Below are 17,885 nucleotides of genomic sequence, written 5' to 3'. Positions count from 1 at the left end.
ATACGATGTTCTCAAACTGCTTTTGGTTAGATTAGGAACCAAGGTTTTGAAACCATAACCAAACACTCCACACAGTTTTGTCTATCTGCCAACTTTGGTGAAGATGTGGAAGTTGAGCTCCCAGGGACAGTGCCTCATTTTTTGAAACATGTTGCAGGGCACAGAGCAGATCCCCAGCTCTGGGCTGGCACCTGCAGACTCTGGAACCTCCGGAACGGAAAAACTGTCCTAAATGTGTTTTAATAGACAGAATGCATGACCATGGGCTAGATAAATACTGCAAAACAAATATGAACATTTTTTAAAAGCCTCTGCTTAAGATGTCCATAAGAGATGTACATTTGCTGTTATTTCCTCTCAATATAATGCCAAAGGACCAAGCACTACAATAAATGCTTTTAGAACGACTTTAGACTTGGGAATTCACAGCCAATCAACCAAAAAATCCTCTCACCGACAAGGGAGATTCTTTTCATGTAACATCAGCATGAGTATTTGAACTCTAAACTGGTAAAGCACACACACAGTTCCCTGACAGGATTATGGCTCCATCAAGGACCGCAGTAAAATTTTAAACTTTATTTTTTATTTTAATACAAAATTTTTTAAAAATCTAATTAAAATTAAGTTTCCTCTCAAGAAAGAGAGGGTGAGGTCCTAGAAGCATTACGCAAAGTGTTTGCTTACCATCTGGCTTCAGGGGATAGAAGTGCTCCACAATCCAACCAAAAATGAAGGAATCGGTAAGTACCCAGCACTTTCAAAACACAGTTCATCATCAGGAAGCTGAGACTGCTTAGTCTGAATAAATATTTTCAAGGTGCACTCTATTACAACAAGGCTAAGTTAGCTTCAGGAGTCTGTGAACTTTTAACAGCCCCGAATATAATTATTAAACTAGACAGCAGATAAAGAAAGCCTACTTTCAGATGGTCCATTTCCAATTCAAAGACATCAAATGGTCTAAATGAAGAGGGTGATTATCTTTCCACTTCACACTAACAGCTTCTCTTTGTGCCATTTCTTCCCACACTAAGCTTTCAAGACTATGAACTGGAAAATAAATTTGGCAATACTGAAAAGCATGTTGTTGAAGGTTTCTTGAATCACTTTTCTGTGGGATAAAAAGTGAGTATTTTTTGTTAGGGATACAAACTGCATTAAAACCACACTCCTGATGGAAAATGATTTTATGAAATTTGGATATGAGCATGTAATTTGTCTCCCACACACTTGAGTTCCCTGGGTTATTCACTTTATTGCCAAGCTAAGCAACTAGTAAGTCAAAGTAATTCCTGGCAAGCAATTTCAGCACGCACATGTTGAACAGTTTTTAAGTTGCAGCTCACAAGTGAGCATCATCTGTATTGGGGTGCTCTTACAGGGCTGTCAGCACCTTCTGGTGGCTGGGGGTAAGCAGGTAATGCTAGGATAACTCAAGCAAAGCAATATTAAATGAAAGAAAATTAGGACAGAAGAATATATAAAGAAGCTACAACTGGAAGAAAGAAAGGTCACTGGCAGCAGAGCACAGAAACTGTCAAACTAGACCCATCATAAGCCCGCTGGTTCATCTGTGTTGCAGGCACAGGGTGCTACCATCTGCCTCTGGATCTGGGCTGCTGTGGAAGGAAGTGTTTCACAGACAACTGAAAGTCAAGTGCATAAAGTAAGCAGGGCACCAACTTGACCAGCAACTGGTTAAACAAGGAAACAGCCTTAACTGTGCACCCACCAGCTTGGTTGGGTAACACAAAACAGCTAGATGCCCACAGGAGGCAAGCTTTCTGAACCTCCAGGGCAAGAACATTCACAACCTCAAAGCAGGCCTAATGCTGAGTTTGGTGCAGAAACTTAATTTTTAAGAATTATGCAATCCAGCCATTGTTCCCTCTACTTAAAAACAGACTTCTCATAGTTTGTAGAGGGTGAGAGAGGATTTATGCTACTGAGAGCAACCCGGGTGGCTTAAGAAACCAAACCAAAGATGTGGTACAACAGGTCTAGTGTGTGACTGCAAGCAGGCTGGTCAGCATTTATCTTAGGAAAATTATACTACGACTCTGAAAGAAACTTAAGTTTTAAAATCTAGTTTGAGACACAGCTTCTTTTCTTGCTTTTGAAGCTTTTTAATTAAAAAGACAGTGAGAGATGAACAATATGTGGTTAGAGGCCATGTGAACACGATGACTCAGTGCACACTGAAAAAAACCCCTTGTAAAGGAACTGCAGCATTGTATGTTGCAGTAGTCTGTCACACAGCACCAAGAACACAGAGTTAAAATCATAAATGCGACATGTGAAGAGTTATTTTCTAATTTGCTGCTTCTGCTAACAAGTTGCCAGAGATGAACTCAACGTTAGACTGAGCCAATCTGTTCTACTATAACACATTCCCTAACAGCCTCTAGTGACGCAACCGGCCCAGAAAACCTGGGATGAGTTCTCCGCAGCCGGTTTCCGCACAATGAAAGAGGAGGAAGGCTGCTAGTCCTGTGATCCTTGACTCTTCCTGTTGTGAAACAGACTCGATGGGCCAGCAATTGACAGGAAGAGGCTGAGCATAGAAAATCATCCCATCTGGGTTTGGAAGTGGATGGGTAGAGGGAATGGACTGCCTCTTCTGAGGCACCTATACATGAAGAGCTTTGGAGGGAGCCCTGTTTCCTTCCAGCGGCAGCAGTGGGTTCACCTCTCTTACTTACGTGTGTTTTCATTTCATTAGCTACTGTTGTTGACATCATGACACAACAGATGATAGTCACCAGGATGAAGTAAAGCGCATACATGAAGCGGGTGCTGGTTGACTGTTTTATCTTGGGGCAGCATTTGCAGCACAAGGCACAAGCAGCAGTACCGCAGCAGCAGGCCAACTGGAAAGTAAGATAAAAAACACAAGTTATTCCATCACTGCCTTTAGGTTTCTATTGCAAAAATCAGACAGGGAAGCTGAGAAACTTCCTGTAAAACTCCAGGATTTCTTAAGTCCTCTCCTCACAGCTGAGCAGTTTTTAAGTGGAAGCAGACTGTCTTGTTTATTAAAGATCACTAGGTTTAAGCACATCAGTTTCTAGCTTTCCCACACACTAAGGATGAGACTGAAGAGGATGAGGTAGAACGGCTTCTGATTTTTTAACCTCGCTCTTTGCTATCTCTGTGCAGACATGTTTCACCCAGCAGAACAGGCATAGCAATGGTAAGACTATTTCCTGCAATAGACTCTCCTTCCTCTGTGAAATAACAAATCTGCATAAGAAGGGCACAGACTCCAAACTGTTTGCTTTTAACATACACACAAAACTATTTTGTTTCTAAGACAAGCTGGAGGTTTTGTTTCAAAACAAGCCGTAAACATCCATTTTGATTCACCAGGATCACACTGTCCTTGTCAAGGCCCTTTCTGGTCCACACAGAGACAAAAAACTTTTTTTGTTGTTGTTTCTACAGAACTTTTATGCTACTAAAGACTGAGCAAAAGGGGGAGAGGGGGGAAAGAAAAACAGTTTAAGCCACACTTTGGGATAGGTGTGTTGAAGGCACTGTAAATAGACAACAGCTACAAAAAAAAAAAAAACAAAACAAAAAAAAAAAAAAAACACCAAACAGAAAACTACCTTAACAGTTCTAAATATTTTGGGTGGTAGAGAAAGAATCTGGAAAAACTTGTCTTACTGCAAACAAAGCAAAAGATAGCTGATCTTGAAAGACCCAAAATACAATGGCACCATCTTGTACTGAAGAAAGCCAGGAAAGAAATGCAGCTTCACAGTTATTTAGAGACACTTTGCAAAGATGAAAGTGGTGATTCCATGTGCAAGACAGCAAGGAAAAAAATGCACAGCTGCAAGGAAAACAGTATCAAATCACACGTTAGCCGATACCGTCTCCCGTGTTGAAACGTTATTTGCAGAACTCCTTGTGTATTTTAGTTCTTTTCTACCTGCAGCTGAGGGTCCACCAAGATAAAAACCAAGAAGCATAGCAAAAAGCATGTAATTGCCTTATTCAAGAGGCAAAAAGGTACTGAATAAACCCTGAAAGGGATCTAGCTCGATGCTCATTATTTCCTTGCTGCCGACAGTACCACTAACTTTCAAAGAAGCTGGATTCACCTTCCCTATCTTCTACTTTTAGAAAAGTCATATATAAAAATATAAATATAAACCTTATTTTTATATATAAGGCAGCACTGTTCTTGGCCCGGCACTTCCTTGCAATAGGCAACAGCTTCACTGGGTTGTGTGCTACATGCAGCAGCCACGACCACAGGACATCAGCAGGCTGACAGCAGCAGGGAACCTCTCATCCAGCTCTCACTGCTGCCCACCCAGAGCAACATCACCCCTGAGTGCTCCCATTTTTGAGGGGCTCCCTGTGGCTAATGTACAGCACAGGGGTGCCACACTGCCAGTGCCAGGGGCTCGAGCACACTGAGGCTGCTTTTTCCTGGTGTTTCTTCAGCCCTTGGAGGGGCCATCGGGATGTTCAGAGGACCCCCCCTGCTTTCGAGCAAGCAGTCATACAAGACGGGTGGCTTTTCTTAGCCTTTGCCAAGGGATTCAAAATGTGCAATGCATTTGAGCCACGTATGTGCCTTCAGGCGCCAAGTCACCACGTACTATTTTCCTCCCAGGATACTTCCAGCATCAGTGACTGTCCGATCTGGAGAAGGGGATTTCACATGCGTGTCTGCAGACATGCGTATCTGATATAACTCCCCAGAGTCTCACAACCAGATTGGCTGATCAGAGTCCCGAATAATTCTGAAGAAGTGTCTTGAAAAGACACCCAGCTTATCATCTCCTTGACATGACTATCTGCTGCAACACCCAAGCTCAGGCTTCTTGCCTTCAGCCCTCCAGAAAGTGGGCAGTGGACAGGCTCTTGCCTTGCTCTGCAGTTTGCTGAAGACACAGAACAGGGACAGTTCAACCCGGCTCCCACACTGCCCTTCTCTCAGTTCACATGCCAGAGGAGATGGGGGCCTCAGAGCACACAGCTGCTAAAACTGCTGCTGCTGCAAAACATAAATCCTCCCCAAAACACACAAAGCTCCAACTGTGGGGAATAAACAGAATGGTCTCATGTTGGCACCAAGGCTGGAAATTAAAAATACTACGTGCATAAGTACATTGTGCAAGTATACTTTCAAAATAGAAGGCAGTGGTGGCTGAATGGCAATTTTATTTTTTATGTTTAGTGAAGTTAACTTTTACAGCTTGAATACAAGTCCAAGAAATAAGGAAGCTATGGCAAGTTACCGATTCAGCAAACAAATAGAATAATGGAATAATAACACTTCAAAACAAAAACGTATCAGAAAAGTATAATCCATCCACTTCAGAATTATAGAAGAAAAAAAAAAGGTTAAAACTAAAGGACCTTTCAATCTGTATCATCCAGGTCCAAAGTATCCACGATGAACTTCAACTGCTGGCCATACTCACCATAATGTTAAAAACTATAGTACAGAAGTAAAAAGGTATGCAGCTTTGGCATTTGTAAGGGGAACAACATTTTCCTAAGCCAGATGCTAGAGAGCTCTGCCAGTGAAACCTCATCTACGTCCAACAACATGTCTGCTATTCCAGTCCTGGGTCCCTGGAGCTGCTATTTAAAGCAAGAGATACTTAAATAGCATATATAGCTCATTTATGCATTGTTCCACATTACTTAGACTTTAATGGTAGTTTCTAATATTGAGAGCGTACCCTATAAATTGGCAATATTTGTGAAAAACACCAGTGTCTCCATCTTTGTTCAGATACATTCCTTTAAGAACTCTGAATAGCCATGGAAACCATAGAAAGTTGGTTATTCAGCAACAATCTCAAATTCAGTAGCTTGGGGGTTTTTTGGTTTGGGTTTGTTTTTTTTTTTTTTTCTTTTTTAAACTCTGGTTATGACTAACTACATTCCAGAGTGGGCCGCAATGAAATAGGTGTAATCCAAAAATAAATTAAAATGGTCTCTCTCTTAAAGAGTAAAATGCTAGCCACAGTCTACTGACCCAAGAAGTTTCAAAGACACTGTCTTTGGTTAACAAGACTTCACAGTCCACATATTCAATGAGTTCTCTGTTAAAAGGTTGTGGTCAACATGCATCTACACTACGCAGTCCCTCTGATGCCGCATGCTTTACCGTGGGCATGGCCCATCTTGCCTCGCCTCTGCCTTCTGACCACAGCGACGATCTGCCCAGGGGCTCAGGAACCCTCAGTGCAGGAGTGCAAGCCAGTAACTAATTCCTCCCATTTTAAAAAACTGGGCTGTGGAAAAATCAAATAATGTCACAAATCTTTTTTGTATCTTATAATTAAAGAAAAGCTCCTCCAAAGGATGGCTTCTGCACAAGGAAGGCGCTGTGCAATTTTCAGGACAGAGACAACTCAGACAAACCAATGTCTGTGACCTCTGCCAGCAGGCAGGCCTTGAAAATCCTGGTCTGTACCTACACATCTCCTTCAAAGTCGTGTGATCCTTCCACGTCCAGGGTCCCCAAGAGCCCAGCGCAATGGCATCCGAATGCCAGGCTGCTCTGGCAGGCGTCTGTCACGCTGCAGCAGGCTCTGGCTTCAAGTCTTTCTCACCCAAAGGCTCCCACAAGTCGGGCAGCAATTACAGCCATGCCAGCTCCCTCTCTAGCTCTACATCTCCTCACCGAATGAACACCACAGTCTGACAAATAATTACAAGCACTATGCAAATATTTATGCTTTTCACAAATACTTACAATCAGCCAGCCTTCTCACGCCAACCCACCATGACACCAGGCCTCCACAATGTGGACTGGCCACCTGCTTCAGCTGCTGGTTTATTATGCAACAGCAGAAAGAGTTTTACCATTTCAAATGAGGGCCGTGTGTGGACGGGAGGGGAAAGCAGAGGTGAATGCCTCACAGCAGTCCCGTGTGCTTTGACCCTTCTCTGAACAGATGTTCCAGTGGCTTTTTCCGACCACCTCATTCAATTTGAGTGCAGTAGGTTCCTACTGATGCAGAGGAACAATAATTTTTACATCCACACAGCGAGGAGCAGAAGCAAATAGACCATATAAGAGCCCTAGTCTGTGAAAACCACTTTTCCAAGTACAGGCAGGCCTGGACATATTTGCACACTCCCTTTTTACGCCATGGTTAACAAGAGTTAGACAGGTTAACAAAGCGGATAAAAGTAGGCTTATCAACTTTCGAACAAGCTATCAGCTCCCCACAATGAATGCTCCACCAACATACACTTAACATTTGTCACACACGCAAGTCTTGATTTTTGCAAACTCTGACCCAATGTGATAAATGAGTGGAATGAGGTTTGAACGTAATGTTAAGCACACACCTAATTATTTACATACAAGACTGAGAAGTAAAGTGAACATGTCCTGCCTATTGCTTTTGTAGAGACAGTGACATTTTAGGAGTTTTTTTTCACAGATGTTTCCAAAAAAAATGTCAAAGGTCTTAGAAAATATTTTGTGTAGCCATTGAAACAAAGTGAGGAGTTTTAGGATCACTGCCCAAAATAGCCTATGATATTTTTAAATTATACAAACCATAGCGAAGTATCAAGCTTATCAGAACAAAACAGTCTTCCTTCTGGGAGACTTCAACAGAAATGGTAAAAATCAAAGGTGTGAGAAACAAGCCCACGTATATATAAAAAAAAGTTTTATTGGGGACAAAGTCAGTGGAGCAAAGAATACAGTGCTGGGCGCAATGGAGCTCCCTGGAGCCAAAGGGGCTCCCTTTTATTGTATAAGTGGTTACATATTCATCTACTCTAATACATATGCATCACTACTCTAAGAATAGGGAGGGAATATTACAGTTCGTTCCGAGAAATCATTAACATATCCCCCCACCTCAGATTCCTCCCGTCATGCTTGTGCAGTGCTCCCTGGTGGTTGTGGGCAGGGGGCTTCAGATGAAGGCTCGTAGTCTTCTTCACTGTGTTCGCTCGTTGACCCTTACTTCTGCACAAACTCAGTCCTGTGGTCACGTACACCTTGTCCTTCAAGTCTGGGCCAATTTGCAGCTCCTTTGTCTTTATGGCTCAGTGGTTTCAGTTCCTCTCTTATCTCAAGGACAAGGGATACCAGAGACGACCCATTCTGTTCTTTCTCATTCCATTGCAAAGGAGTTACCATCCTTTGATAGGGACCATCTGGTGAGCATCCCAAAGAAAGGGGGGGGGGGGGAGCTGTTGGGTTGTTGTTTCCTCTGATCAATTCCCCCCCTTCTCTTTTCCCACTAGTAAATTCTTTTACTTTTCTTAAAATTTGGATCATTGTACTAATAATAGCTTTAGCCTAACTCAATAAAAGTAATTGTTTAATTACTTTTAGCGAAAGCAAAATTCTTCTATTATTTATCACAAAGGGAAGAAGAGCATACTGAAAAAAGAAAAAAAAGAAAAAAAAAGTGCATACTTAAATGAAACAAAGACTTAGCAGCATTTCATCTCCTCCCTCCTAACTGACCACCTGGACAGAATGGCCAGGGAGACCACATGCCTTCCAGCCTGTCCATGGAGCACAGGAATGTGCCCTGCTGAAGCTTCTTTTCACCAGGGCCTACAGCAGCTTAGTTTTTCATGTGTTGCTTGACTAGGAGCATTATCTGGGCTGTAAGGTTTGACAACAATGCGGTCACTGAGCTGTTAACAGCAATGTCAATCAAAAACATCCATCTGTTCTCCCAGCTACACGCAGCAACCAAGCAGGCTGTAAGAGCAAAGCACCCAGCCCTGCGTGAATAACGTCCTGAAGAGGCTACACACCCGTCCCTGGACTTTTCGTTTCAGGAAAAAGCATCTAGTAACACAACCATTTTGTTAGTGCACTGGATCATGTGAACAAGAGATGTCTGATGGCACCTGTCCCAAGTGTTAGTGTTACATCTTAATTGGCAAAACTATCAAAAGAAGGTTGTAAAAGAATTGACAGGAATTGATAAAGGTAAAGCTGACAGAGATACCCTGAAAAGGCAAAACTGTAATTAAAGCAAGGAAATACCAAGGTAAGTGTGAGGGATGACACCATAACACCATCAAGCAGGGAAATAAAGATAAGCTCACAGGAGCAAAAGCTGCTAACTGAACCAAGGAGAGAACTAGTTGAACTATGAGTGAGCTTTCCTCTTTAACACAGTAAAGCCCCACCCTCGAGTAGGAAAAGCCCCTTCTTTGCTGAACATGTGCAGTTAAAAAAGAGGATACTGTGACTAAGTGGAGATGAGACCTGGGAAGGACCCCTGAGAACAAGGGCGTCCAAACTTCACTGGGAAAGGCACTGCTAGCTGTTGCTCAGGATGTATAAATGCTTACTGGGTGTTAACCAAGCTGTGCTAGCTGCATGGAATTCCCACCTAGCACCCATCTCTGATCAGGTATGAATTAAACAAGTATCTCCACTCTGTGTTTTTCGGCTCATTGCACACTGGCTAAAAGAGCCCAGATTTTGGGACAACATAAGGAGCTGGGCTCAGACTATTATTGAAAAACCCTGCTGTTATGCATACACATTTTGCAGAGGTTTCTTTCACTGGTCACATGATTACACGATGGTTTGTCCCTGTGAAGTAACTAAACTCACCAAAGAGGATTTATTTTGTTTGTCTGACTTAACTGGCCTTTCACTGCTGCTTCTTTAATATTCAGACTCACCACAGGCCTTACGATGAGGTTTTGTGACCAGCATACCACTTAATCAACTGACGACCTATTTTTGGGAGCACACCTCACACTGCAAACTGCAAAATTAAAAGCAACTTCAGAGAAAAGTCATGCCAGCCTAGAAGCTGCCTGAAAAGTACTTTCAAGTGAGGCTTTCCTGCCCCAAACTGAGTTTCCAAATCTTGTGCCCTGCACCACAGGGCAGAACTGCCATATAGCACCAAGAAGATCAAAACCTAGGTGAGAAAGCAGCATCTAGGACAGCTATGCCAAGAGCTAAAAGGCAAACAAGCTACTGCCAGATGCTAGCAGATCTTAAGTTAAACTGAACTGAGGATGATTAACTTTTGTCTCCATGCTCGAACGTTACTAAGTGGTGACTCAGTTCAGCATTAGAAAATAATGTCACTGCAAAATGTTTAAATTAAGGACTGCCCAACCGCTCTTCTCCTGATGATTTTGGAAAAATCAAGAGAGTTGTTTAGTCTGACTTGAACCTCGCTGTGTATCACATCACCAGCTCCCCAGCAGTATAGCACAGACCATCTGGATTTGACAGCAGCATGAGGTGGACTGTCTGTCCCTCTGGTTACTTACATCTACCATTAAAAAAACAAAAAAAAACCAAACAAAAAAAAAAAAAAAAAAAAAAAAAAAAAACCACAACAAAATACCACCTTCTAATTTGTCTGCTACAGTTCCCAGGCACTGGTTCTTGGTGAGGTCTTCACCAGCTTAGAGAGCATTTTAATTACCTGATCTTTCCTCCACGCTTGTCAAAAAAAAAGCCCAAACTGTTTACCCTCAGTCTCATTTGAAGGCTTTAAGACTTTCCCTCCCAGTACCTAAGTTGTTTGGATTTTGGTTGGTTGGTTGGTTGTTTCTTTTCCCTGCATCCCCTCAAATCTCCCCAGTCCCTCCTACACAATCATGGCAAGCCTCATCAGCTCAACTGCAAACAACCCAGCAAGTCACCCTGCTCCTCTCCCCCGTATACAGCCAAAGAGGGGGAGAGACTGCCCCGCAGCACCCCATGCTGTGGGAGCAGCCTGCCCTCTGCACACACCTTGTGCAGGCAACCAGCTAGCTGGCTGTACTTAAAAGGTGTATTTTATTTGCACTGGGGTCATGCCATCTGGGTTACATCACCTTCAATAGTACTCTCCACTCCACCAGTCCTTCCATCACACCCCTGTGATTTCAGGAGCAATTTTAAACGTACTCTCAGGTCACTGAGGCAAACAGTGGCCTATTTTTATCAGTGACCTGATCCTGAAGCTTCTTTGCATTGATCTCTTGGCAATCTACACTGAGAGCAACCTCTGCTGGGTGACAGGTTCAACTGTCCTTTCCTATCATTTCGTATTTCACAGTTTTCTCATCTGCAGGTTGTTCCAGCTCATGCTGCAGCCACTTCTCTGCCTTTCACAGCAGAGTTGGTATTAACAGAGCAACTGGAAGATCAAAGACAAGTGATTAATGGCAAAGTCTGACAATCTGAGGCCATCACTTCATCCAGCAGGCAGCTCTTCTCCAGGTTAGCCCTGGTGTTTGAGACCAGGAGTCTAGAGGTAGAATGGCATACACAGATGCAATGCAGCACATCACCAGGACCAGAGCACCAAGTGCAGGGCAGTAACAGCTTAAGGCCATGTACCACTGGAGTGAAGAAGCACTTAAATTAAATTTCTGTATGCATTGACTTAAAAGCATGCACCTGAGACAGCTGCTTCACTTTTGAATGAACTGACAGCACTGAGCACAACAAAGATGTTGTGTCTTTAGAAGGTGGTTTCAGTACAGAGCCCATGAGGACTTGGTGGGGGGGAAGACATTATCACTCTGAAAAAGTGGCAAAAGCCAGTAAATTGCTACAAAACAATAACTATTTCTCACCACATAATATTAAAAAAAAAAAAAAAAAATCTACCTGCTCCAACCATTGGTAAAGATGTTCCAGTTTAGATCAGCCAAATTAAGATGCGTTTCCAGACTGGTAGGTTCAAAATGGAACCTGCTCACATCTTCCCATTGCTTACTTCTTGATAAGCATTTTTAACTAAAATGACTACTCAAGAAATATCCTGAATAGTATTCCTGAACCACTGTTTTGCCACTGACTGTACCATGAGAAGCCAAGGGAAAAAAAGACAGATTTCTTCAGCAAACATTAAGAATGGTTCCTGTTAAAACTCAGCGCGAGAGGTGACAAGTTGACACATTTTGGATTAGTCCTACTGGATAGAAAGAAGTGCAAAACTTCCCATTTTCAGACTGTAAACATTTATATGTTTAAATACTTGAGCACATGCCATCTCTAACTGCTGGAAGTTCCAATCACTAAACTGCCAACATCAGTCCCAGTACAGTTATCACTAATTAAAATGACAATAAGATAGCTAGGTGTGTCAGGACCCCCTTCAGAACAAACATGGAACCACTTTCTCCCTGCATGCTGTCATGGGCAAACGCTACTGTCCCCTGCAACTCTGGCTGGCTTGGTCCCTCACTGCCTCACACTGTAGCACATGCTGATGTTGAAGCCTATCTCTCCAATGACCCGAACAAGGCAGTAGGTCAAGTTCAGTCAGCAGAACGGTCGATCACAGCCTAAAAATCTAGGAGGCCAGGCATTTAACATGACAAAACATATTAGAGCCTGCACAGTTGAGAAATAAATGGAAGCACCTGTAACTTCGGCATGTGAAGGACCTCGGAAGCAACCTAAGGTTCAAGTGTCTTCACATGGCTAAGCTGAGACAACCATCCTGCCTCACCGTGTATTTGGGATGACTGCAGTTACCAGCTCCAGATGAGACCTTCAGCTTACACTGTAGTCATAGCTCAGGCTTTCATTCAGTTGCTCCCTGAAAAAAGTATGTCTTGCACCCACTACTGCAGCTATTTTAATCAAAGTCTCCAGCAATGGAAATAACCCACACTGGAATACCTACACTTCCAAAAATTAAAATAAAAATGGCTGTAGGATCCTTCTGCAGAAAAGTATCTGCTTGCCCTTAAAAGTGAAGGTCCTGCTCTTATACTGCCTTCAATCCACAGCTGTAGAGCCATGGGTATTTAAGCTGTTTCCTTAAACCCACAATGCAACCAACTTGTAGGATGTAAAAGGCTAAAAAAAAAATTAGGCAGGGAATTTGGGAAAATGAAAAATTAAGTAGGAATGAGAAAGACTATCTTCTACCTGGCATGAGAAGGAGTATCTTCTGACTCTTATGCAGTGCCAGGGAAAGGATTCCAACCTAGTGATAAAACCGTCAAGTGATATAAAACTTAACAGGATCTCACTGTCTTTTGGTCACTTTTCCCTCCCTTTCTAATCACTTTTGAACCCAGCAGTAAATTTTAACCGCCTATGGCAGGCAGGTGGGAGCCTCAAAGATATTATGTTCTTACAATGTCCTTGAAAATAGGCAAAAGATTTAGCAGAGAAAAATTGTCTCTCAGCCCTCAGCAAAGAAAAGGCTGCAATGCAAGTTCAGTATTTATTAGAAACGCAATCGCCATAAGATATCAACCTCAGTGGACAAAGCTACAGAAAACCAGGCTTTACTAATTTAGTTGTTCAGGCAATCATTTGTTTAAAACAAAAACTACATGTTTCTGCAAACAGGGAAAAAAGTCCTTCCCCAGTCTGTTTTTCCTAACTGTATTTAAGTGGAGTACACTACAATATTCCACATCAGACCTCAGACAGCTAGTTTCATCTTCAATCATGATTAATAGTGGTGGTGTGGAGAGGCAGCTGTGAGAGGTGGTAAGACCCACAGCTAAATTTCTCTTTTTTTTTTTAACTGACCGGCTCAGGTTAAACACAATAAACCAGACCCAGGGGGACCATTTGCAGGAGATGTGTTTTGGGGAGCATCGCGTGGAGAGGAGCCAGGAAGGCCAGTGGCACCACCCCATAGCGCTGCAGTGCATCACACCACCCACATGCCCCAGTGATGCCCTGGCATCCTCGGAGGACACCAACCTGGACCAGGGTGAAAGAGCCACCCTTTTCACCATGTAATGACAAGAGGAGACCACAAGGACAGGACTGCAAGCCCCATTCCCAGCTTGCAGATGCAAAGAGGGAGTGCCAGAGAGGCAGGAAGCCCTGGAGCACATGGGGGGCTTCCCTCCCTTGTTCCAAAAGCCATGAGCTCCAGACATCGTAAGACTGGCCTTGGACAATCTTATACACAAAGCTTTTTTTTTTTTTTTTTTTTCCAAAACCCCTCAGAATTAGAAGTCTGGGTATAAAATGAAAATCTGATACTCTTACTTGTGGCAAATCTTGCTGCTTTTACTACATGATATGATTTCTGAGTGCAGAACAATATTAAAGAAAGCACTCAGGATTTAACAGACCTACAAAAATAGCTTTATAAGCTTTAATAATTACCAGTTCTAATTGAAAAATCCATCTTCCTGAACAACCCAGCTACAACATACTGTCCCCCCCCAACTAATGTTAACTATCTAAATTACATTTATTTAACTCTGGAAAAAACATATTCATTGTAATAAAGATTTTCCGCAACAGCTGCTTTTCTTAGCCATGATCTCAACTTCATTCTCTTGAGAATAACTACTGAAGAAAAGCCAAATGTAAAATCCTGTTTCCTGTCAATTTAAGCAGATGTTTTATGTAATCAAAAGCATTGTGGAGGCCCAAGCCAAACCCTATTCTCACTGCATTCTCAAAATAGGTCTACCAATGAAACACTAGCAAACGAATAAACAGTTAGCAATCTTATTACAGCTCAGAAACCAAAAAATCGCAATCCTCTTTAAAACAAGGTTGTACTTTGCCCAATAAAAATCAACTGCAGAAATTAAAGTTTAGGCCAAGTTCCTTGAAAGCATGTTCCCAGGGTCTGCTTGGCAATAATACAAGTCACACCGTAACGTTAATTAAGATTATTTTAAATAAATTTTGAGTGCGAAATCAGCGTAACCAAAGTACACTGAAGTTTGGCAGCTTGCCGCTGTATCCTTTAACAACAGGAATCTGGGCTGTGAAAACTGAATGCATTTATTCTGACAGGCACCATCAACTAGATGTTTAGCATGGTTTGACCCAGAACCAAAAGTACCAATTCACTCATCATGTCCTCCACACCAGGAAAATTTGCTGGTGTTAAAAATGGAGGAAAAAAGATAGTCAAGCAATATTAACTCACAATGCAACTCTGGTGTCAGCTAGAGATATCCATGCACGGTTACTGCACTTTCACAACTCAGAAGGACAATACCGAATTTCTCAAGTCAGTTCCAGGAAAGCAGATCCACAGAAACAGAGAGGCAGATACAAGATATACATAGGGCAAAAATACTTTATACAAAAAAACCTTACCCCATGGGTTATCAAACCCATTAAACTAGTATACTGTACAGAAAACGGAGGGACCCAATGGGAGTGTTGTTTTTCAGGGCTCGTATGAAGTTCCATCTTTCCTCAAGCACATCATCTCTGTTTCTGGAGGCAGGGTTAACTTCACTGTCAGGGAGATATTCAAGGAGAGGCCAAATTCCTTCTCTGTTTTCCAGCTTGATTAACAGTACCCACAAAACGCCTGAGGAAGTTGGGTTGAGAGAGAAAGAACTTCTATCCCTTTTGTTTTTCTTGTGTATTAATCATGTTAAACAAACATGCCCTCATCAAGGTTGGAATAAATCAAGTAATGAAGGCAAAGACCATTTTTCCTTTTTAAAAAGTTACACCTCATGCTCTTGAAACATGGTTTATGCCACTTACCATCTTAGCCTATAAAAAGGTTACCCACACTAAGTTCACTGGTATAACTCCAGCAATATGCCATATTTAGCACAGATAAGTCTTACATCAAAAATAGTGCTTGAACCAGCAGAATACATCTCCCCAGGGTATTGCACAATTCTGGCCCTATGACTGCAACCACTTTCGGGCTTTTGTTTTGTCTCCAACATCACTAAGGAGTTCTGTTTATTTACACACTCCAAAGTGATACATCAGTGTCAATATAAAACACATTACTATCACATATTACTACACAGGGTAGGAACAGTGCCTTTAGGAGTGTCTCAAAGTTTGGCCATGGTAAAGCCATGCCATTCACCACACAAGTCTCACAACGGTTTCATCCTCTTGGTATTAAGCTACTTCTCCAGGAATTAAATCCAAAAAACCCAATGAAAATGCAAACAGCCATGAGCCACTGCAGTAACAGCACCTACTAACAGCACCTTGTTGAGCTGCTCCAAAACTTGTTTCACATGCTGCCAAAATGCATGTGAAGCAACAGCTTCAGAGAGCCCCCGCTTTAAGAGGAATATTAGCAGATGCAGGTACTGGTGTCCCCCAGGACCACCCAGGGCTATTTGGCAAGGCACAGGGGAGCTGACAGAGAACAGGCGTGTGGAGGCACGCTCAGTAATCCTCCTGGCCCACTAAAAACTAAGAGAACCGCAGCCAGAAGACCAAATCTAGCCTGGGATTTCAACCTTCAGGAAATATCTGAGATTTCTTCCAGGTGGTTCACACAAAAGCAAGAGAATAATTATATGCCGAGGGTGGTCAGAGTGACCAATGAAGAAATAACAACAGAACTAGGACCCTAAGGCGTTTAAATAGGTAAAACTACAGGAATAAGCTCACTGGCTAGTCTGTTGCAGACAGGACAAGTAGCAACGTGTTTCTATTGCAGAAGTAGAGATCTGGGAAAATGAAGCATAAAATAAAGTGCCCGGGGGGGAGGGGTGGGGGGGATGCAGCCTAACACCAGGCTAGAGACAACTGGTAAGATCAGGAGTCCTTCCCTTGAGCGCAACCAAGGAGGAGATCTGGATGGGGCCTCACGACCACACTTCTCCTCCAAGTCCACGGTCCTCCATCCATCAGAACTGGTTCAACCAAGAAGACAGGGGCACTGCAGTATGACACGGAGCGCTGATTCCGCACCCCATGGATGCTGGAGGACGCAGGTCCTGTCCACCCTCCATCACCACTTGCTCTCATATTTCCTCTGCCAGTACCTGCACTTGCTGAATCTTTCCACAACCCAAATTTATAAGAGTTTGTGAAAGGGTCTGAAGAATGCCAGACAGCCAGCCTGCAGCTAAGAGAGAAATTAAGACCAATCCACTTCTTATACCACGGGGCTCATCTCCCCACCAGAAGGCACCAGTGACAATTATCTAAACAACTCTGGTAGCTCTAAGTGACCTGTCAACCCTCTGGGAACTGCTCCTCGCAGCGCAGGTCTTTGGGAAGGCTCCTCTCAGCGTCCCCGTCCCCGCCTGCACCCCACTGCCCCGCCACAGCTCCCCAGGCGGCCGCGGCCGCCTCGGGGAGACGAGCAGCGTGCAGCTGCCGGTGCTCCCGAAACCCGAGGGGAACTCACCCGGGAAACTCCGCAAAAACACCGCTGCGAACACGCACAGAGACAAGCTCTGCCGCCAGCCACCCCCTCGGCTCTATCCGCCGCCCTCCCCAACCCCGCTAAGAGCGCTTCTGGTTAACGCCTCCATTCCCCCGGGGAGGACGGCTGCCCGCGGAGAGCTGCGGCCGAGGGGCAGCGCCGGGATGCGGCGTCCCGTCCCGTCCCCCGCCACCAGCCCGGCCCCGCGGGGCGCTCCCCCGGGCACCCGCTCCCCGCCACGACCGCCGGAGCGCTCGGCCGGGCCCTCAGCGCCGTCTCCCGGGGGGTCCCCTCCCGCCCCCCGCCCGGTGCAGGGGGTCTCCGTGCGCACCTGCCCCCCCCCCCCGCGCCAGCCCCGTACCTGGCCGGCGCAGCAGGGCGCGGACATGCCGGTGTCGCGGCGCGGCCTGGCCCCCTCGCCGCCTCCCTCATGCGGGCGCAGGGCCGGACTGGGCACGGCAGGGCAGGGCAGGGCAGGGCAGCGCGGGGCGCCGCCGCCGCGGGCGGAGCGGCACCGCCTCAGCCCGGCTGCCGGCCCCGACGCTCTCGGCCCGGCCCCGCCGCCCGCCTTCCGCTGTCGTCAGCCGGCGCGGCGGCGGGGGGGCGGCGGCGGCGGGGGGGTGCGGGCCGGCGGGGCTCCGCGCCGCGGCCGCGCTGCCGCCGGGCCTCGCCGGGCGGCCTGCCTCGCCGTCCCCGGGCGAGCGGGCCCCGCTCCCGGCCTCGGCTCCGGGGCGCTGCCTCCCTTCGCCTGCCCGAGCGGGCAGAAGCGGCGGTGCCACCCACAGCTCTGCCGGTCGGCGTGAATCCGCG

At 44.8% G+C, this 17,885-nt stretch overlaps 1 protein-coding gene across 2 annotated transcripts in view; it reads right to left on the bottom strand.

The window, feature by feature from the left end:
• The window catches only part of SERINC5 (serine incorporator 5), a 43,312-nt gene extending 25,691 nt beyond the window's left edge, over positions 1-17,621 (bottom strand). For both annotated transcript variants that reach the window (XM_042804563.1, XM_042804564.1), the window contains exons 1-2: positions 17,437-17,621; positions 2,706-2,873 (exon numbers count right to left, since the gene is read on the bottom strand). In XM_042804563.1, coding sequence (XP_042660497.1) covers positions 2,706-2,873; positions 17,437-17,463 — 195 coding nt within the window. In that variant the 5' untranslated portion in view covers positions 17,464-17,621. The remainder of the gene's footprint in view (positions 1-2,705; positions 2,874-17,436) is intronic.
• Positions 17,622-17,885: the final 264 nt, after the last annotated feature.

Source organism: Tyto alba, unplaced genomic scaffold, assembly GCF_018691265.1.
Source record: "Tyto alba isolate M040663 unplaced genomic scaffold, T.alba_DEE_v4.0 Super-Scaffold_42, whole genome shotgun sequence".
Taxonomy (NCBI): Eukaryota; Metazoa; Chordata; class Aves; order Strigiformes; family Tytonidae; genus Tyto; species Tyto alba.
This window is presented reverse-complemented; position numbering and strand designations above follow the sequence as displayed.